Source organism: Hoplias malabaricus, chromosome 8 (assembly GCF_029633855.1).
Source record: "Hoplias malabaricus isolate fHopMal1 chromosome 8, fHopMal1.hap1, whole genome shotgun sequence".
Classification (NCBI taxonomy): Eukaryota; Metazoa; Chordata; class Actinopteri; order Characiformes; family Erythrinidae; genus Hoplias; species Hoplias malabaricus.
In genome coordinates, this window is record NC_089807.1 from 38,554,103 (window position 1) to 38,576,863 (window position 22,761).

Here is a 22,761-nt window from a genome sequence, read left to right on the forward strand (position 1 = left end):
TATAGCAGTGTTATTTTTATTAATATTAGCATATTAATATTAGACAATGTCAATGTTTGTTCAATCACTTCCACAATCCATTATAAGTTGTTATTCACAATCTATTTAAGACCTGGTTTAAATAATTTGGTTTAAAAAGTCACATTGTGTCAGTTGCTAATTGTACATTTTTGGATTTTGTTTTTGTTTATAAATAAAAATCTTGTAATTTCATACTGTATTTATGTTCAATAGAATGTAATTAACATCTTACGGCCAGATGGGTTTTGACTAACACTTCTCTTCCACTGAAGCCACGGCTACGACTGAAGCTTGTGTAATTCTAGTGCACTCTAGTGTCATTAAAAAAAAGTCTCAAATTATTTAAAATAGTTTATACATTTAACATTAAACATTTCATTGTACAGAGAGAAATGTACTGATATATCGTAAAGTATTATTAGCCTATCTGGACCCTACTAAATATATTCACCGACCAACCAGAAGATTATGAACACACTACATTCTCTCTGCTTCACTGACCAACAGGAGCACTTTGCAGTTTTACACACTGTACTCCATCTGTTGTTCTACATACACTGTTTACCTCTTTCACCCTGTTCTTCAGGGCTCAGGACGCCCACCGGACCACCACAAAGCAGGTATGATTAGGTGTGGTGGATCATTCTCTGCGTTGCAGCGATACTGATGTGGTGACAATGTGTTGGTGTGTGTTGCGCTGGTATGAGTGGATCAGACAAAGCAGTGCTGCTGGGCAGCAACTCATGACCACTGATGAAGGACTACAGAACAACCAACACGAACTTAGCAGCAACAGATGAGCTACTGTCTCTGATCTTACAGCTACAAGGTGGACCCACAAGGTAGGTGTGTCAAATCTATATATAGATGAGACCATGAACAACTACTACTGTAAAGACATGGTTTAGTTAGAAATTCTCTCTCTCTCCACTTTGACTAGGATATGGTAATTGTGCTCTGACTACAAAATATTTGTTTTTATACAATACATTCTCTCTCTAAATTAACATATTCTTCAGAGATGAGAACTTAATGCCAAGAAATTCCATACAATTATAAACTGCTGGAGTTAGAATTTAAAATTTCATTTGTAAGTTGAGGAGCAGATACATTATTTAGATTTCATATAATGAAAACTCAAACAACAGATAAACATAACACATCTGTTTATACAGAATTTAACATAATGGAGCATAAAATTAACAGGAGGCAAATAAATGTAATTTTATCTGTGTGTAATGTTATTATAAAGTTTCTTTAAAAAGGTTTATGGCTGAATAAAGACTACTACTAGATCATCCCTAGATTTCTGCAGTGGTTCAGTTCATTTTTAAATGACCATTAGAAAAGTACATGGAATTTGAAATGAAAGCACTTTATGGCTAAATTTTTTGGATCTTAACCTTGACTGCACTGAATTGGACGTCTTGTCTTAGGCGTGTGAATTAAGTCTGAACAAAATTGGAGAAGGTTCTGTTTGATTAGATTTTTCTAACCAATCTTTCACCCCAAATTTAAATTGCTATTATTTTCAGTGAATTACAGTAAAGGGCTGGTGAAGAACACAAAGGCGATCTGGCTTTAAATTTTAGTGCTAAATGATTATCAGATTGTTGTTTATTTGTGGTTGTTTTGTACACAGCAGTCTATAACGGTTGTTATAGACAAGCTAAACGTCCCCGTTTTTAACTTGCTAAGCCGTTGTTCATAATTTAGGCTAAATTTAATTGGCAGAGCTTTATTAATCTTTACGATAAGACATTTTTCTAAAAAAGTAAAATAACATTTGTAAAAGGACACTTTTCTGAATACAGTACATTAAACTAATGAACAGTAACTGTGAATTCAAGTATGCATACGTTTGTTCTCTGTTGAAGATATTTAATTCATTTCATCTAGAATATCACCAAACCCTGCCCTTTGATCTGTAGATGAGCTTTGTTTGTGAATTAAAAAAAATACTTGTCCTGGCTGAGGGTTTCAGGAAGAAAATCGCATCCAATTGCTGCGTTATAACCAGTCCACATTTAACATGTGGTGTTTTCATTGGTGATAACACGTTTACTGATGAGATAAAAAGTTTTAAACATTTTAACAAGCTTTTTAACCAAATCTCAAGATAATTTTTTAAATATATGGTTTATATAAAAATATTTGCTTTAGCCACGTGGTACTTTAGCATAAAATGCCAGAAAAAACAGTTCCCACTGAATGATGATGCATCTCATCTGTGACTTTTTTTTTTGTAAGGCACCAATACCTGTTCGCTCCTGTCTCTACTTTCATCTCACTATTGCTCATTTGTTCTTTGTGTTTATACTGTTTTCCCTGCCACCTCTCTCCCTCCTTCACACTCTCTCAGTCTTTGTCAAGTGCCGCCGGGTTGGTTTACCATGCCGTAGCTGTTTTGAAAGCCCCATAAAGGCTGGTTTCTCAAACAAAAATCCCCACAACTCCCTCTCAAATCTCGCTTGTGATTCAAGTTTTACTGTATTTGAACACTCGGAAAGTGAGTCAAAACTACCTGTTTCGCCATCTAGTTAAATTCATAGAACAAAACTCTAGCACTCGTAATGGTACCTAAACCAAATGCAAATGTGTTTACTTAAAAAAAAAAAAAAAAATGGTTCACAGCCATTACGTAACAGTCCACACAGTTTTCATAGATCAATTCAGTGTTTAATATCCACACCAAAAAAAAAAAAAAAGCAATAATAATAATAAAAATAATACACTTTTAACAGGCTACAGTCATCACCACCAACCCAACAGAATGTCTTTCCTCTAATGCTGCACATCACAGTGTGCGACTAAAATATCATCCCATTTCCCCTCCTTTATATCATGTCAGCTTTCTCCCTCGTTTCAGGTCCTGAGGACGGGCCATAGACGACGGGGTTTTTGCTCAAAACCTGAGTCTTAATTACTGAGTTCGTTAATTCATTAAAGCCACCTGAGGCTTGATTGGGAATGCCTCTGGTTTTTGGATTGCTTTTAAGTTTAAAAATAATAATAATAATGATAATAATAATGGCGGATAAAATAATAGAGAGAAACGAAAACTGACCCCGAGCATCTGATCTAAAGCTGACTGTTCTCAGGCTCCGCCACCAGGCCCTTCTGCCGAAGGGACAGGAGCTGTGATTGTGGAGTGCAAATGTGATTCAAAATGGTCATCCTATGAGTCAACAAGTAGCAGGTAAACACTCCAAAGGTGGGGCTGTTTCAGGAGTGTGCATAACACCTTCACAGAGTATGCATAAAGATTTCATCTACCCTCTAAGCTTTCATCTCCACAATTATCTACCAGTCAAATATCCTCACAAAATGACCCCCAAAAACCACTGCAACATGCAAACTTTGCTTGCAAAGCTGCAAGAAATGTTACTCACGACCGTTGTTCATGTTTAACAGTCTGCTTCAGTTTAACTTCACAACACTTTCCGAGTCCAGATGGGTAATGAATGCTGTATGGGCACTCTTTGGGTGTTCTGCAGCCCAAACTCCCTTGCATATGCACTGTGCTGTGTTTTGTTTCGCTTGCCTCGAACGCCTCGCCACATACTGTGCTATAGCTGATAAAGATATGTTTATATTAATATCCCTTGTTTCTTGTTTTTCATTATTATTATCATCTTTTTATACAAATCACATAGTCTCCACTAGAGAACTTGGAAATAACGTGTTTCTTCTAGCAATTGTCATCATTAAGCTATACATGGTGCAAGAATGTGTAAAAAAAGAAAAAGAAAAAAAATAGATTAAAGGAAGGAAAGAGTAAGAAGCAGGATAAAAGATTATGAAAGAGAAAGGGGGAGGGGAGGTATGAGGAATCAGTTCAGACAAAGAAAAGAGGTCGAACCCTTGCATTCACAACTGAAGTGATCGCAATCTTTGACAAGTTACGAACAGCATGGTTCTGGGTCAGGGGTTCACCCAAACAAAGATGTGGTAACAAACATAGACAATTCATGAAGTAGTCTGTGCATTCATTAAACAGTAGAAGCATAACGCTCCAAACTCAAATGATGTCACTGATATGTGGCTACGAAGACATAAGAGCACGTAGTGTGACAAATATTTCATTTGTAGTTAAATCAAAAGACGTGGATTATGAACCATAGCCAAATGAGGCCAAACTGTAACAGGATTCTTTTGAATGAAATCAAACGAGAACGTCAAATACAACCAACACTCTATCAATGACTTGTGATCTCAGAAAACATGCAGGAGTAGCCAGGAACTGAACTGATCCGGAGTCCATATTCGAGCGTGACGTCCGTTTGGGTTTCAGACAGGTTTTGGAGCCAGTCTTTCGTGTCAGGGTGGAGGAAAGGGATATGGTAACTCAAGGGCAATCGTTCAGTGTAAGCCTTGAAAAGGAAGAGGATGTGTAGGGGGTACGCAAACCACAAATCTTGATATCGGGAGGAGGAGAAGTGGAGGGTGGATTTGAGTGAGAGAGAGAGAGAGAGAGAGAGAGAGAGAGAGAGAGAGAGAGAGGGAGATAGAGAAAAAGAGAGATAAATAGAGCGCTAGGGTTCAGGAGTATGGCTGTGGTACCCCAAACCCTGGCCTGTAAAGCGGCCTATTTGTAGGTGATTGGGAAGGGGCCACATGGGGACCCATGGGGTAACTATAACCCCCATAAGGATATGGATTTGGGTATGGAGCATTAGCAGGACCAAACTGCCCAAAAGGTGGACCCTGAGCAGCAGGGAAAGTAGGCTGACTGGGGTATGGGCATGCAGAAGGGCCAAAGGCAGGCCGAGGTGCAGGGTAGCCTGTGGATGGAGTAAAGGCAGTGCCCTGGTTGGGGTACGGCTGAAACGCAGTAGAGGGGTTGGAGGGGCCAGCTGCTGATGCAGAAGTGGGATGACTAGGAGGAGCAACAGGGTATGGGGAGTAAGGCAGGGCAGAGTTGGGGGGGTTGGTGGACACACTGGGTTTCTGTTGCGGCTGTTGCTGGGGTTGCTGCTGTTGCCACGGTGATAGTGATCCAGCGTCTGGATTGGAGCACGACTGTGATGTCATGGCAGAGTCTCCAGCTCCCTGGCTTTTCTGGCGGAGGATCTCCTGCAGCTTCTCAATGCACACCCGTCTTTTGTGGGCGAGAGAGCGAAGAGAGTGGAAGCGCTCAAGGAAGGAGTCAAGTGACAAGGAACCTTCCAGAAACTCATCAGCTAAAGCCTGAGGGGGGAGGGGGGGAGGGGGGACGAGAGAGAAGCATTAAATTACACTTGACTCAAGGAAACTAAAGACTTTGTGATCAAGAATATGAACCCTGGTTAAATATACACAGGACCAATGTAATGTGTTTGCAATCAATGCAGAACACAAGTTACATACTACCAGAAGTACAGACTCGTATGCTTAAAGAGACCCTTACCTCTGACTCTTCCTCTGTACTGGCGCCCTCTACCTGCAGACGAGAAAATAACCCCTCAGGTGACACCTGTCCCATAATGCCATCTGGAAAAGGAAAGGAGGAGGGACAATGTTGAAGAAAGAAAAATAAAATCAGTGAGTGACAGAGAACACAAGAAGGTGTGTAAAAGAAAAGTGAAAACTTATTATGACCTAACTACATACATCACAATTATGTAACTACACTGTTATAATCTGCCAAGTAAAGCAGACAGGCATTGCTCATTCCAACAGGTAATTTTTCAGCCCTTAATTAACCAAAGTGTCAGGGACAACTGAAGAAACAAAAACAAAGGCAACAAAATAAAAGTTTTGTTGAGTATAAAATGAATAATGCTGCAAATACTGGCACTGCAGTACCCTAACAGTAACACAGACAAAAACATACAATGACATAAGCACAAGTACAGGGGTTGGACAATGAAACTGAAACACCTGTCATTGTAGTGTGGGAGGTTTCATGGCTAAACTGGAGCAGCCTGGTGGCCAATCTTCATTAACTGCACATTGCACCAGTAAGACCATGTGCATCCAATGGTTCAAACACTGTGTTCTGAAGGCGGTGCCGTGTATCAGGACGACAATGCACCAACACACACAGCAAGACTGGCGAAAGATTGGTTTGATGAACATGAAAGTGAAGTTGAACATCTCCCATGGCCTGCACAGTCACCAGATCTAAATATTATTGAGCCACTTTGGGGTGTTTTGGAGGAGCGAGTCAGGAAACGTTTTCCTCCACCAGCATCACGTAGAGACCTGGCCACTATCCTGCAAGAAGAATGGCTTCAAATCCCTCTGACCACTGTGCAGGACTTGTATATGTCATTCCCAAGACGAACTGACGCTGTATTGGCCGCAAAAGGAGGCCCTACACCATACTAATAAATTATTTTATTATATTTCAATTTCATTGTCCATATATAAAAAGAAAGAAACAAGTTTGTATGTCATGGTACACAATTTAATGCCATTAATCTTTAAGCTTTTGATCTGATTACATTTTTTCAAGGCTAGTGCCATTTGAAAATCTAGAAAGAAGACACTAAATACTTTTTTTTAAAGTATTTATATTGTATTCATATTTTTTAAATAATACAAGTGTTAATGATTACAACTTAATTAATATGATATAACAGTATAATCATTACTATTCATATCCATTTTGTGGTATTACAGTACAGGGCAATAGTATTGCACTGTAATGAACTGGCACCTTGTCCAGGGTGTGTTCCTGCCTTGTGCCCATTGATTCTGAGTAGTCTTTGGTTACAGGAAATGACCGAGAGGATTATTTAATAAATAATTTAATTTCAAGTCATATAAATACCACAATTATTCATGAAACGCTAACCATTATATTGCTACTGGAGAAAATATTTTAATTACTGTAACACATTGTTTTGTACTGCATTGCTCTCAACAGAACAAAACAGGTTTGTCTTCTATAACTAACGAATGGCACGATAAAAATAAATCAGCAGAAGAATGAGGAAAAGGGAGTAGCAAAAGAGAACAAGAGCTCACACTGTCATGTGATATATAATGACGTAGTGTCAAGGATCAGAAAAGCCTAACTAACAAAACTCACAGAGCAGACAGAGCGCCTGTGTGGATGAGGCAGGAGCACGCACAGGATAGAATGATGAACAACAAATTCCCAATAATTTGACAACAGAGTCCATTTCCATGGCACTACGTCATACTAACTGGATTTATCTAGACAAATTACAAACAAAAATACAGGAAAACCCCTGAGGGCTGATGGAAAAGGAAACCTATTTTTAGAGTTGTGGAAAAACAATCAGAAAAGACTATTAGCATCATGCTCTGGTTTCCTCCCACAGTCCAAAAACCACACCTTGGTAGGTGGATGGCTACTCAAAAGTGTATATAGGGGCGAGTGTGTGACTGAACATACATAAACTGCAAAAGGGTTCGCAAAAATTAGTTTGGATCACTTGATCATCACTCCCTTTGGTTTGCTCACAGCAGGAATGTACAAACAAAACACAGGAACTACATCACGGGTTAAACTGGGAGGGTTTTTCTTAAATTACACTCAAAGTCTCAGTATTACAAACAAGCCTTTTTGAGGTAACATGTCAACCCTCATAGGTCAGCACCACCCAGTTTTAGAATGAAAGATAATTGTATGAGTGTACTCATATCTATGACAGAATGGTTAAAGCCACTGTAACAATAACTCCCTTTGAAAGTGCTGTAATAAAAGATTGGTGACAAAAAGTATCGTTTCCAGCTTCTCTTGCTTGACCACACAATACCCTATTTTTTCAGTTGATACACTTTCCATTCTTTACAAGCAACAATCTTTTATGGTTTTGTGCTGCTATGTCTCTAAGTAAAAGATGCAAATTATTTCAAATTAATGACTACTGTGGGCGGCACGGTACGGTGGCGCAGCAGGTAGTGTCACAGTCACACAGCTCCAGGGATCTGGAGGTTGTGGGTTCGGTTCCCGCTCCGGGTGTCTGTCTGTGAGGAGTGTGATACGTTCTACCTGTGTCCATGTGGGTTTCCTCCGGGTGACTGTCTGTGGGGAGTGTGGTGTGTTCTCCCCGTGTCTGTGTGGGTTTCCTCCAGGTGACTGTCTGTGAGGAGTGTGGTGTGTTCTCCCCGTGTCTGTGTGAGTTTCCTCCAGGTCACTGTCTGTGAGGAGTGTGGTGTGTTCTCCCCGTGTCTGTGTGAGTTTCCTCCGGGTGACTGTCTGTGAGGAGTGTGGTGTGTTCTCCCCATGTCTGTGTGGGTTTCCTCCGGGTGACTGTCTGTGAAGGAGTGTGGTGTGTTCTCCCCATGTCTGTGTGGGTTTCCTCCGGGTGACTGTCTGTGAAGGAGTGTGGTGTGTTCTCCCCATGTCTGTGTGGGTTTCCTCCAGGTGACTGTCTGTGAGGAGTGTGGTGTGTTCTCCCCGTGTCTGTGTGAGTTTCCTCCAGGTCACTGTCTGTGAGGAGTGTGGTGTGTTCTCCCCATGTCTGTGTGGGTTTCCTCCAGGTCACTGTCTGTGAGGAGTGTGGTGTGTTCTCCCCATGTCTGTGTGGGTTTCCTCCAGGTCACTGTCTGTGAGGAGTGTGGTGTATTCTCCCCGTGTCTGCATGGGTTTCCTCCGGGTGACTGTCTGTGAAGGAGTGTGGTGTGTTCTCCCCATGTCTGTGTGGGTTTCCTCCGGGTGACTGTCTGTGAGGAGTGTGGTGTATTCTCCCCGTGTCTGCATGGGTTTCCTCCGGGTGACTGTCTGTGAAGGAGTGTGGTGTGTTCTCCCTGTGTCTGCGTGGGTTTCCTCTAGGTGACTGTCTGTGAGGAGTGTGGTTTGTTCTCACTGTGTTTCCTCCGGGTGCTCCGGTTTCTTCCCACAGTCCAAAAACACACGTTGGTAGGTGGATTGGCGACTCAAAAGTGTCCGTAGAGGTGTGTGTGTGTGTGTGTGTGTTGCCCTGTGAAGGACTGGCGCCCTGCCTTGCGCCCAATGATTCCAGGTGGGCTCTGGACCCACCACGACCCTGAACTGGATAAGCGCTTACAGACAATGAATGAATGAATGAGGATAATGACTATTGTAAATTCTAAAGGGAGGAAAATTGGTTAAACTCACTTATCACATGACTGTATTAAAACTCGCTACTTAACGTTTTATAATACATTTGTGTTTCAGCAGACAATGCCACTTTTCATTCATTTAGCCACATGTAATGCATATTGCAGTTCAACATTTGCATTCAGACGTGTTGGAACATTTACTTTTTATTGCTATTGCAAAAAATATTATTGGCCTTAAAAGGGAGCACTGGTCACTGATTGTTTCAAATATCTGCAAAATTAAATCATATGTAAACAAAGTCCTCCAGGGTGGTTTTATGTAAAATGGTCTGTTCAGGATTATTTACAGTGGTGGTGATAAAAACCAAATGTCAATATGATTACTATCTCCCTTACAGTTAAAACGCAAAAGACAAGTGCATGTTCACTTGTCATTTTGAATATTAAATATAACTAAACCTGTTGTACCTGTGGCCCCTGAGGACGCTGTGACCCGTTTCCTATCACATGAAATCTGAGTTAAGTTTATACACACTTCACATATCAGTTAGATCGAAGAAAAAATGTTATCGTAGTACAAGAGCAAAAGAGCCCCCATAACATAAGAAAAGTACACACAAAAATTTTTTTAAATGTTGACAAAAATATTAAAAATATTTGTATATTGTTTCTTTACTTGGCAAGGTTTTGTTTGGAGTTTTTCTGTTTAAATAAGTGAATCTTTTGAGTCACTCATTGCTTCAATTCCTCCTTTCCTTTTTTCCAACATTTACCATCATTTTCCATCACTCCACTTTTTCCATATTAGTTTCCCTGCTCTTTACCTCTGATGGCGCAATGTTGTTTGTACCTCTCCCTCATTTCCTCCAGTTGAGCATATTTCTCCACCAGGCACTGCCTCTCTTGTTCTAGCCGGGGTTTCATGTCGAGATTCTGCTCGGCCAGACTGCGGTTAGAAGCCAGGGCCATTTCCCTTTCCAGCTGAATATTCTGGATCTATACAGAGAGACAAAGTCAAAAGGGACAGAATTAAGAAACAATAGTTAACAAACCATAACACAGCTTAGTACAAACAGGCCCTCAGTAAAACCTCCAAGAAGTCTGCATTTAATTGCAAACTTGAAAAGCACACAGTCAAACACTATTCCTGAAGCAGAAATGTACACTTTTCTTTATCTGAATCACTGAAAATCAGATCAAGACACCGATTCTGTCAAGACATAATGTCACATTTGGCACAGAAGGGTCCAAAGAACCCCTCATTCAACTCAAGACAAGAAATCTGTAGTTTTCTGGTGCTGTTGATGAATAAATAATCACATTTTCTATATAAACTACAAATGGATTTTAAGACACTGATGCCTTAAATCAACTGACAATTAAATAGGATTTCATTCACTCATTATCTGTAAGCGCTTATCCAGTTCAGGGTCGCAGTGGGTCCAGAGCCTACCTTGAATCATTGTGCGCAAGGTGGGAATACACCCTGGAGGGGGCGCCAGTCCTTCACAGGGCAACACACACATTCACACATTCATTCACACACCCCTACTTTTGAGTCGCCAATCCACCTACCGACGTGTGTTTTTGGACTGTGGTTTTGGACTATTTTCTGTGTTTGTTTTAGTTCATTTTGGTTCCAGTGTGAAGCTAGAAGTTGATTCTGAAACATCTGTAAGATTATGAACTTAAGTACACCACTAAAACCATCTGTTACCTGTAAGCAACCATCCTAGTCATTATCAAACTCAGCTTAATTAACTCAACAAGCCAATCAAATGCCCATGCAAATCTGACAGACTGTATCATAGTTAGTTACACCCAAAAAAAAAAATTACTCTGAGGAATGTATCTAGAGCTATGCCTCCAACCTGACATGGAAGCATTCTGCAAATCTGTCATTCCAGTAAATGACATTTAGAAATTACTGTAATGTACACACTCATGCTCATAACAGCCTACATAGACACTACTACTTCACCAGCATTTAACTGAGAAGAATACAGTGGCATTTACACATTTCTGTTCCTTTTGCAACAGAAAGGCTGTTGCAATTACAAGTGTCATTACAAGCTTTTAAAAAAAGACACATTTTCTTCCCTTTAAATTACAGACTTTAATAGAGTATGTTAACACTACTACATTTACTGTCTAACACCAACAACCTAGAAACTTAGAATAGACAGGAAGCAATGCATACGATCAAACACTGACAAATTAGGCAATTAAGTGAATCTCAAAACTGAGAAATCTAACCTCATCAGACTCCAGTGCCATCGACTCCACCCGCTCCGAGTTATCCAGCAAATCCTGTAACTCGGATTGGCTGAGATCCTGAAGCTTCTCCATTGATTTGCCAGGACAGCTGTCATACAAAAAAAAACGTCCAGAGATTTTAGGATTTGCTTTTAGTCACATTCCATTAGCAGTGTCCCACTGTGTAGACTGTGTTAAACCATTTCTAACCGCGAAGGACTTCACAAACCTTGCTTGTAACTCACTCACTCCCGTTTAGCAGGTTAGGGTTAATATTCTGATCATGGCGGTATCATTATTACTCAAACTGGTGCTTCGCAGCAGTGTCCTTGTTAAAAAAAAAAATCAGTGTTTCTTTCTTCAAAACCAAGATACAATCAGTCTCTTATCAAGTTAGCTACGTATGCTTGAAAAAGAAACTTGGAAAGTTTATTTTTAAATATACACAACTCTGCCTGTGATTTTCAATATTAACAGGAATTATTTGGGTCCATGAATTATTAAAGTGTGGTAAAAAGCCTGATTTGTGGTCACAACTTAATAAGGTGTGGGAACATAATCACCTTTCATGTTAATATCTTAACTAGCAACCATATATGACGACTAACTTATGCCTGTCATACTAAATCATAGACTAATATCTTACTAGTCATCAGTAACTGATTCCCACGCTATAGTATGTTGCGGCTAAGCATTATAAATAACTGGTCTTTGTTACTGTTATTAGTTGAAATTGTTGTATTTTTACCTTTAGCCGGGTATGTGACTAGGCTAATGTTTACAAGTACTTACATGTGTCTATGAGTTAGCTAATATATATTAATTGCAGGTGTACGAAAAAAATAAATGTCTCTGAACGAGAGATGTCGAGAGGATGTCACTTTTAAGCGGTCTCACGAAAGTGAAGTAGTCTTTATTCGCCAGCTTTTGACTCGAATATTCCGTTCCACCTTAACAGAAGCGCCAGTGCGTAGCGTTAACTTCAGCAACATTTAAGGTGGAACGGAAAATTCGAGTCAAATGCTGGCGAATAAATGTGACATCGGCTTCGACACAATTTAAGTTGTAACCATAAAAATAAATACTTACGTGGTGCTAGCAAATCAAACGCCTCAGGAACACATCGAAAAACATCCAACTTAAAAACCGGAGACCCGCGACGGGCAATAAACGAGCGCTGAAGCTGGTTGGGGGGAAAAAGCAGGACACGTCCTTAAATCCTTTAAAAGTCTCCGAGTTGAAACGAGTGGTAAATTCAAAAGGTTCTGTCGCTTAAACAGGTTTTAAAAGGCACTTGGCCGCCGTAAGGTTACGCTAACTTAGACCAGAGCTTCTGTTTATTTCTACAGTGCGCTACCAGCGAAAACATTGAGAAATAAAAACCCGTCCAAGAAAGAGCTCCTCATATAGAAGACGAAATGGCGATTGAGATACGGATACAGCACTACCAGAGAGACGACTACGCACAAAATTGAAGGGTGTTTAACAAATATAATCACTCTCTTGAGCCAAAGTTTCACTTCTTGCTGACAGATACCGCCGCCATATTCGGGTTAATTCCACTCTCGTCCCTCTCAGGGAGAATTGGAGCAAACCTTGGAGAAGCTGCTTGGAAGTTAAAAGAAAATAACAGGTCATGTTGTTAATCAACAAACATGCTTTACTAAAAATCTAGACTACTTAAATGTCTGCTTTATAGAACACATAGATAAAGACACAAAACATAGATATAAAATTATAAGTATCTGCTAATTGATATGGTACACTCCGGGGCTGAAAGTGACAGGAATGTTCCATTCACATCAGACCAGCGGGGAGGACTCCTTTAAATGAGTAATACATAATTTTAACCACGTAAAATCCCCAACCAATAACAATAACATTGATTCATTTATTTTCTGTTTATTTATATATAATGTGCAACTCACATGACACGAAGAACCGTATTGCTTAGTTGTAATCATGAATGAGCTGGCTTAAGCTCCATAGAGTAGGTCTCCCACAAGGAAGCAGACATTTTTTTTAATTTTATTTATTTTAATACAGAATCTTTGATACATCCAGGCGGTTAACTGTTGGTATAATGACTGTTCTTTCATTAATTCGTATGTATTTTATCCAGTGTACTGAAGGGAGTTATCTGTGTTGCTATATAATAGGGTGACTTTACACCTTTATTTGCTGCACAAAACATGGGAATTTCTTTTTTAATTCATCCGAGAACTTACATTTACGTTTCGGCATAGCTGCTCGAGATGAGGGTAGTTACATGAGCTTTGCCTGACGTAAACAAGGACTACTGACGTGCAGACTGACCAATTAAATATATACAGAGAAGGTTATCGACCAATAACGTTAGCTCTACAGTCAGACCGTCCAATCAGAAGATTTTAGGCTACTTCACCACTTCCCCTTCTCACTCAAGCGAACCAATCGGAGTAGGGGAGGGCGGGACTAGTTTGTGAACGAAACTTCTCGAAATTCTATGTAAGCTCTAGAAAAACAAAATCCCGGACGTTTGTGAAATTCCGGCCGGAAATTTTTTAAGTCTAAAAAGAGGACATGTCCGGGTAAAAGACGTCTGGTCACCCTACTATATAATCTTAAAAATAGCCATAATTGTTTTTGACCATTCCATGACCATTTTCCAGGCTGTTTTTCTTACTGCACTTAACACTGATATATGTAAATGAGCCTTATTCAGTTTGGCTGCACTGCATTAAGCCTTATTCCTTGCCCATTTATCATATATAAATAAATAAAAAAGCATTAAACAATTTTAAGTTTAGCATGACTGTTACAAATTTTCTGCATGCCAAATAAGTGTATATAATGTGAATGTGTACACAACATAAGTTTTAAGGGATTAAATGATGAAAATAACCATGACAACCACTACTCCTACCTGATTAAGCGGTTACAGATAATGAATGAATGAAAATGAATAATCATGACAAATATTATTTGTATAAACCTATACAGATGTTATATGTTAGAGCAATAAAATACAATGGGGGATTATACTTCAAAATATCTCGAATGACCATCCATCACAGGACACCAGACACTTACACATACACTCTCAGAAAAAAGGTATGGCAGAGGTACATTTTTGTTCGTAAAAGTACAAACAGTGTAACTGTACATTTAAAGGTACAGCAGTGGTGGAAAAGTTCAGTTGGGTTCCCTAAAGGTACGTTACATTTTCTTCTCTTGTGTATGAATTCAACACAATTTTAAAATCTTGAGTATAATCAGGTTGCCTAATAAAAGGCACGAATATGAACCCTTGGTACCACACTTTGTTTGGCGGTAAAATACCTTGTTTATCAAAAGTCTTATTTATCAAAAGTCGTGTTTATTAGTAAATAAAACCAAAACAAATTTCCCTGGTTGGTGGCATTGTGTGGGATTTATGGAGCACTACTCAACAGGTGGAACTTGCAACAACTGAACTGGGATAATATTGGGTCAAATTTAAAAAATGCAGCAAACAAACAAACAAACAAAAAAGAACAACTAATAATGCAACAGTTTTTTTGAATGGTACTGTACATACTTAGCACTTTTATTATGTTAATGTTTTAATAGTGTTCTTAATTCACTTGTTAACACAGGGCAGAAAAGAAAGGTAGTCTTCTGTAATTTTTTTCCCTAGCTTATTTGTTTTCAGGTTCATGTACACAGTATGTGTATTTGTCCAGATATGCAGGAAATGAAATGGTACATTTCTTAAATCACAAAATAGTACATTTGTTTGAACTGATACAAACTTACATTCTTATGTACATTCTAAAATACAAAAATATATATAGGCAATTATTTACTTGTGCATAATTGATTATATGTTTGATATATAATAAAGACATGCTTATTCAGTTTGTTTTTTTCAGACCTTTCAAAGCTGAAAATGAAAGGAAGCCTTGAAGCATGAGAGCCACGGTGCCATACACTGAAAGCAGTGCTATATAATGCTTGAAGAATTCCTGTAGAGAAAAAAAAATGAAATCGATTATAATCATGTTAAACATTATAGTGCTACAGAAGATGGCACAATTTGAATACACCTGGTCAAATTAAATATTTTTAATTGATTTCCTAATATGTTCTAAAAGCAGGGATGGGCAAACATTTCAGCTCAAGGCCCACACTGGGATTTAAAAACTGGCAGGTGGGCTGAGGTGGGTGTTATGGGGCATGGGAACTAATATACATATATTACATGTTTATATAAAGATTATACCTACCTTAATATATATTTTATATTTATCTTCATTCATTCATTCATTCATTCATTATCTGTAAGCGCTTATCCAATTCAGGGTTGCGGTGGGTCCAGAACCTACCTGGAATCATTGGGTGCAAGGCGGGATTACACCCTGGAGGGGGCGCCAGTCCTTCTCAGGGCAACACAGACACACACACACACACACACCTACACCTACGGACACTTTTGAGTCGCCAATCCACCTACTAATGTGTGTTTTTGGACTGTGGGAGGAAACCGGAGCACCCGGAGGAAACTCATGCTGACACGGGGAGAACACACCAACTCCTCACAGACAGTCACCCGGAGCGGGAATCGAACCCAAAACCTCAGGTCCCTGGAGATGTGTGTGAATGCAGGCTATTGCATGAAAAAGGTGAAATTAATGCAGTTTTAGGTCAATTTTGTAAATATTCCAAGGGGTCGGATGGGGGGGGAGATGAATTTATAGTGGCCTTGGCCAGCATTGGCCACCCCTGGCTCCGCCCCTGTATATGTCCCGCTGGCCGTAGTTTGCCCACCACTGTTCTAAAGGGAATAAACATAAGCATACCTAACAAACACATTTCTGCTAACTGTGGCATGCAAAATCTTTTCATTTAAGGAGTTTAACCTATTGTACAAAAAACATTAAAACACCACTAAATGTGCCATATTTTTGGCATATGCCAATTTTGCAAATTAACAGTAATTGTTCATGGAAATAAGCAGAAATTTATTATTTGTACTGGATGTGTTTATTTCCACTTATAAAATCCATAAAGTTCATATTTTGACCAAACAAATTTTTAATAGAATACTAAGTGTCCTTGATGGAAAGCACAGAAACACCTGCTTTATGGAGGCGTGTTGCATGCCAATTAATTGAGGCTCTTCATATCTAAAAAAAATTATGCATGGATTTCATGCATGGAAGAAGAACAGTAACTCACAGCAAATGCATATTGTGCACATTCGGATGATGAAATCAACATATGGCTATCTGCCTCACAGGGCTCATAAGATGGATTTGTTTGGAGCGCATAGATGTAAACTCCAATTGCACTCAGCCCTGCCAGCAGACCACCAAGTGTACAGTACAAGCAGTTTTTCAGCTGGAAGCAAAAGAAACAACATCCAGAATAATGCAACTTTATATTTGCAGTTGTCCAAAGAGTGCTTTGCTTTATTTATAAGTGACAATGTTTCCTTATGAAAATAGGCCATTCAAAAGATGCTATTTCAGCTATTTAAAATTTCATGTAAGAAAATAAGGGCATTACAAAAGGCCTGATGGTGGTTTTAAACATACATAATGGTAAATAATAATAAAAACGTACCCACTGCCTGCTGGGAGATCTTTCACAAAGCATCCCAAACGATCCTCCGAGCACATGCTGGGAACATACAGAAATATAGACATATAGATGTCAAGGGAAGTAAAGATTAGAACACATTACATACTTATGCAGGGTTAGCAAAAGCACACATTCTCTCTGGGATTTCATGCCAAAAGCTTGGCTTCCCTCACCATCTCAAACCACCCTCAAAATTGTCTGGAAATATTTTAAATTTCTGCACAAAATTCTGGGAAACATTTGAACTTTCTGGACGTGGAATTACAACCTCTGTCCATATTATAAACACCACTGATCTAATTTGAAAAATTAACTTACCACTGTTCCAGCAAAGATGGGGAACAAATACAGCACACGTGTGTTGACACTCAAATAGTAAGCTGGAATTCCAAGAAGCACTTGCAACAGCCCAAATAATATTCCAATAATCTAGAGAAGAGTGGCAGTGTCACATATTTTAATAACAATGTTATATCAAATCAAATGCAACATCTTGTCAAATCCTTAACAGTCACTAGGATGAATAACTACTATTGAATGCATAGGATTATGAGGCATTGGTATAATGACATGCTGTTTTTCTAACTGAATAATAGGACAGAGCTTGCACATTGTCGTCGTCCAATTAAAAACGCGTATCTGAAGGCAATAAACGTTACCGTTTACTCACCGCCACAGCCTCAGGATCATAGAATCTGAAAGGCCGGTGAAGTCTTGGGGGGCTAATATCTGAAGACTCTGAATGAGTGGCAGGCGTCATCTTCAAAGAGAATAAACGTGAGACACACTGAGCACTTCTTGTACATTCATTAAAAATGAATAAAATGTCCTTTTTGTATTTGTAGTTTAACAGTGTATATTTAGGTTTTGCAGTGTTATTTCTGATTAAAGATGGCATCAGGTCTCTGATAATCTTCAGTGTTATTTTTCTTATCTGATGGTGCACTGTGTGGTAATAAAATTAATATTGTTATATTTTGATAAGAGATTAAAAAATAAACAAACAAAGTAAATTACTTGAATTTGGAATTTCTAGATCTGCACATTTACGTTGCTAATATAATTAATGTATAGGATCATTTATGATTAATTTGATTATTTTGTGAGAAGCATGTGAAAATTCAAAGTAATTATTTAAAACCAAATATAGACTAGACATTTTAAAAATTCATGGTTTCAATCCCTGCTTTGGGGCACTGTCTGCCAGGAGTTTGGTGTGTTCTCCCTGGGTCTGTGTGGGTTTCCTCCCACAATCTAAAAATGCATGTTGGTGGACGGATTGGCTGTATAATAGTGCGTACAATTCTGGGAGTGTGAGTGAGTGGGTGATTGTGTATGACCTGGAATGGTTTAGAAAATCAGAAAGAATTCCACTGACTGTAAATTCACTATGTAACTGAATGATTGTTATTTAAACTAAAAATGAAGTGTGTAATGTGAACAGGTAAAACAGTGACAAATCTGAACAACAGGTTTTCCAGTAATATTTTGTCATATGACCTGCCTTTACCTCTTTATATGAATGGTTCTTATAAACAATGGCATACTTTAAAATAGACAACAAACAAACAAACAAACACACACATAAATAAATAAATAAATAACAACAGTGAAATTACATTTAAGGAGATTAATAAAGTCTTGTCTGAAAATGATGTTCACCTGTTCAGGTGCACACACACACACACACACACACACACACACACACACACACACACACACAGATAAAAGTGTCCAGTTTCATTGCTTCCTGTAGCTTGTTTGAGCTTTTATCAAAATGGAATGGTTAAAACAAAACAAAACAGAGGGTAAAGCCAGTGTTAGGCATGATGCATGTTCCACCATTTAAACATAACCCTTTGTTCTAGAACACATGAACCCCAACCCTGTAGAATGAATCTGCTCTCTCGGTCACTGGCGCCACCATCTGGATATGTTCTGTATTGATCCCTTTAAGACAGGAAACTGTAAACAATTTGAATTGAAAACAAATGTATAATTACAGCCTAAAACCCCATAATATCCAATAAAATCCAGTTCTTCATTTTTCCCCCAATTAGACTCATGCTGTCTTCCACTGAATTTTGAGCTCAGTGTAGTTGGTCTGAACAATAAAACTGTCCTTTAGTCTTATTGTCTCCAAATGCGAACAGGACTTTTATTTAATTGTGTATTATTTAAACATATCCTCACTGTCCAATTAAAAACTTGTATCTCCATTTTTAGTTGAGGACATCGTTTAAACAAAGCAGATGTCCTTCAAATGGTGTGAAAACTGATGATGAATTCATGAGGAATGCTCCAAAATTACTTGGAATAAAATCTTTTTGCTGTTAATGAACACTGAATGTTAAGATGTTTTTTTTCCTTCTCCTGGGACTTTTATAAAGACAACAATCTGTGATTGGTCATTTCTTTTAATATTCGACAGGTGCATGCTTTTTCACTTATCACTGATAGCAGTCTTTGGCACTGTCCATGCATATTTTTTTCTGAAAACAAGCTGAAATGTGGAACCATCTGATCATGGGGCATGTTACCACTTTCTTTCAAACCCTCTGAGACCCCAGAGAACTGCAGTATTTCAGGTTGAATTTCTTAATGCAGAGACAGGCTGTGTCACGGAACAATCTTCTGAAGTAGTCCCAAGCCCATGTGACCATAATTACTACAAGTGTGTGACAGTTCCTCATGCAGTGCCAACTGAGGGATCAAAGATCACATTCAATGAAGAGTCATTTTTATACAGACTTATACAGAGATTTATCCAGATTCTCTGAATCTTTGCACGATGTAATGTACTGCAGATGGTGAAAGACCTAAATTATTTGCCTCACACTGTGAAATGTTCTATTTGAACTCTTTGACAATTCTCTGCAAATGTTTGGCACAACGTGGTGAGCCATGACCCATCTTTGCTTTCAAAAAATGGAACATTTGGTGGATACGCCTTTTATGATTTTAATATTTGCATGAATGTTTGACAACAATTTTGGCTTACTCCTGTATCCAGTAGTGTCTGCAATAATATTTGGACCCTAATCCTGTTTCTACTGGCTCTGGCTTCTACAGTGGCTCTGTATAAGAGGGTCTGCTAAAAGTCCATCCATCCATCCATCCATTATCTGTAAGCGCTTGTCCAGTTCAGGGTCACGGTGGGTCCAGCGCCTACCTGGAATCATTGGGCGCAAGGCGGGAATACACCCTGGAGGGGGCGCCAGTCCTTCACAGGGCAACACACAATCCACCTACAAACCTGTGTTTTTGGACTGCGGGAGGAAACCGGAGCACCCGGAGGAAACCCACGCAGACACAGGGAGAACACACCACACTCCTCACAGACAGTCACCCGGAGGAAACCCACGCAGACACAGGGAGAACACACCATACTCCTCACAGACAGTCACCCGGAGGAAACCCACGCAGACACAGGGAGAACACACCACACTCCTCACAGACAGTCACCCAGAGGAAACCCACGCAGACACAGGGAGAACACACCACACTCCTCACAGACAGTCACCTGGAGGAAACCCACGCAGACACAGGGAGAACACACCACACTCCTCACAGACAGTCACCCGGAGGAAACCCACGCAGACACAGGGAGAACACACCAACTCCTCACAGACAGTCACACGGAGGAAACCCACGCAGACACAGGGAGAACACACCATACTCCTCACAGACAGTCACCCGGAGGAAACCCACGCAGACACAGGGAGAACACACCACACTCCTCACAGACAGTCACCCAGAGGAAACCCACGCAGACACAGGGAGAACACACCACACTCCTCACAGACAGTCACCCGGAGGAAACCCACGCAGACACAGGGAGAACACACCACACTCCTCACAGACAGTCACCCAGAGGAAACCCACGCAGACACAGGGAGAACACACCACACTCCTCACAGACAGTCACCTGGAGGAAACCCACGCAGACACAGGGAGAACACACCACACTCCTCACAGACAGTCACCGGGAGGAAACCCATGCAGACACAGGGAGAACACACCAACTCCTCACAGACAGTCACCCGGAGTAAACCCACGCAGACACAGGGAGAACACACCACACTCCTCACAGACAGTCACCCGGAGCGGGAATCGAAACCCACAATCTCCAGGTCCCTGGAGCTGCTAAAAGTCATAATTGTAAAATATATATATGTATATGACTTGACCATTCTAAAACCTTTTCACTCTAATTAAACCTTTGGTTTGGTGTGTGTTGCAGAAATCCAATTCTAAATTGGTTAATATTTACAAAATACAATCAGGTTGGTCAGTGAGAACTTTTTTTTATTGCTTTTATTGGTTAAATTTATGTTCCTAGAAAAACAACACACCACACTTCTTAATATTCACAAAATGTCCTAACTTTTTGTCCCGACTGGAAATGGGTTTGTAGTTCATTGGTATTTAGACTCTAATCCAGTTTGTTCTGGACACATCCTCCGAGGAGATTACAAAACACTTCATGTAAGTCACTGTTTATAAGAGTGTCTGCTAAATTGCATACATCTAAATACAATAATTCTTGAGAAAGTCTATGACTGTGTCTTATGGAATCTGGACAATTTAGCTGTGTTTACACCCGTCAACTTTAGCTGTACACGAATTAAATTCTGTCACTTTAAAGTATGTTTTTTATTGTTTGTAACTCTGGTGAACAAAAACATAAATATGCCAGTTGCAAAAGTTTGAGAATCTCTACTAGATGCAGCAACTGTAAAAGAGCTGGAGTATTGTATTCCTTTTCCTTCATTTTGTGTGTGTGTTTGTGTGTGTGTGTGTGTGTGAGAGAGAGAGAGAGAGAGAGAGAGAGAGAGAGAGAGAGAGAGAGAGAGAAAACTAATGGTACATTAGAACCAATCCAGAACTAATCGTCCAACACAAGTACCTTAACTTCACAAATGCTCTTGTGGCTGAATGCAATCAAATCCTCACTGCAATGTTCACTTATCTGGTGTAAAGCCTTCCCAGAAAACAAGCTGCGAAGCACAGATGAAACCGTTTCTTCTGTAAAGCTCTTCACTTCTTTTCAAGAACTGTTTCTCAGTGGTAACTCAGGGGGAACAATGCTGGGACCCTTACACACTGCTACAATAAACAACTGGAGTTCATTTTTCCCTCCACTGCAGACCCTCAGAGTGGAAGTGAGTAGAATTTGGAAGTGACCCAGAAGAGAGAGAGAGAGAGAGAGAGAGAGAGAGAGAGAGAGAGAGAGAGAGAGAGAGAGAGAGAGAGGTGTTTGATGAAAACCACATGTTCTTGCTCCTCTTTGTACGGACACTACAGTGTGGAATGCAGACTGGAGAGAGTCACAGCACCCTCCACCATCTCTCCATATTATCTTCACAATATCAGGCATGCAGAAAGAGTACACTTAACCGTCAGGGGGTTTGGTGTCTCTCAAACAAAGGCATGGGCAAAAGTATGACAAAATAAGGGCTGGAACCGTTGTGAACTCCAGTGTATTATTGTCATCAGTTGGATGTACTCCACGGTTGTTATGCAGTACACCCCCATCACCCCCTAAACCCCCCCCCCGTCCCCACCCTTAACCCCCCCCCCCTTCTTACCAGAAAAACACAAAATCCCAGTGAACGTGAAATGTGTTCAAGTTTAGGAACTACACACCACATACAAAGTCGTAAAGTTTCATCAATTTCTGCACATATATATAATATTTAATCACATTACCGTCAGGTGGGATCCTAAGATTTAAAAACACTCTCCTACCTCCACAGAAGTAAAGCCTCCTGACTCCGTAACAACACAACAACACCGCGACAGAAAGTCTTTGGACTGGACAAGTGTTATGAGGCAACCCAGTACTGAGTGAAAGTACGCAAAAACAGAGAGGAGGAGAGGAGCAAGAGGAGGGGG

At 39.8% G+C, this 22,761-nt stretch overlaps 2 protein-coding genes across 2 annotated transcripts; both read right to left on the reverse strand.

The window, feature by feature from the left end:
* Positions 1 to 2,697: 2,697 nt before the first annotated feature.
* vps37c (VPS37C subunit of ESCRT-I) lies at positions 2,698 to 13,100 on the reverse strand. Its single transcript, XM_066679991.1, has 5 exons — positions 12,349 to 13,100; positions 11,260 to 11,368; positions 9,828 to 9,999; positions 5,411 to 5,493; positions 2,698 to 5,211 (listed from the first exon to the last, which is right to left on the reverse strand). Exons 2-5 carry the CDS (start codon positions 11,350 to 11,352, stop codon positions 4,564 to 4,566), a joined length of 996 nt encoding a protein of 331 aa, XP_066536088.1. The 5' UTR covers positions 11,353 to 11,368; positions 12,349 to 13,100; the 3' UTR covers positions 2,698 to 4,563.
* Positions 13,101 to 14,907: 1,807 nt separating this feature from the next.
* On the reverse strand, positions 14,908 to 22,641 carry si:dkey-9i23.16 (uncharacterized protein LOC571915 homolog). The gene is made up of 6 exons (XM_066679670.1): positions 22,615 to 22,641; positions 17,534 to 17,623; positions 17,182 to 17,292; positions 16,846 to 16,902; positions 16,459 to 16,620; positions 14,908 to 15,245 (listed from the first exon to the last, which is right to left on the reverse strand). Exons 2-6 carry the CDS (start codon positions 17,621 to 17,623, stop codon positions 15,135 to 15,137), a joined length of 531 nt encoding a protein of 176 aa, XP_066535767.1. The 5' UTR covers positions 22,615 to 22,641; the 3' UTR covers positions 14,908 to 15,134.
* Between the last annotated feature and the right edge of the window lie 120 nt (positions 22,642 to 22,761).

Excerpts from the sequence above, each read along its gene's own strand:
- vps37c (XM_066679991.1), bottom strand. The coding sequence starts at position 11,352 with ATGGAGAAGCTTCAGGATCTCAGCCAATCCGAGTTACAGGATTTGCTG. Across the intron at positions 10,000-11,259 it reads TGGCACTGGAGTCTGATGAG|ATCCAGAATATTCAGCTGGA; the intron begins GTTAGATTTCTC and ends CTCTCTGTATAG. Across the intron at positions 5,494-9,827 it reads ACAACATTGCGCCATCAGAG|ATGGCATTATGGGACAGGTG; the intron begins GTAAAGAGCAGG and ends TTCCTTTTCCAG.
- si:dkey-9i23.16 (XM_066679670.1), bottom strand. The coding sequence starts at position 17,623 with ATGACGCCTGCCACTCATTCAGAGTCTTCAGATATTAGCCCCCCAAGA. Across the intron at positions 16,903-17,181 it reads CCATCTTTGCTGGAACAGTG|CATGTGCTCGGAGGATCGTT; the intron begins GTAAGTTAATTT and ends GTATGTTCCCAG. Across the intron at positions 15,246-16,458 it reads GTGCACAATATGCATTTGCT|GAATTCTTCAAGCATTATAT; the intron begins GTGAGTTACTGT and ends TTTTCTCTACAG.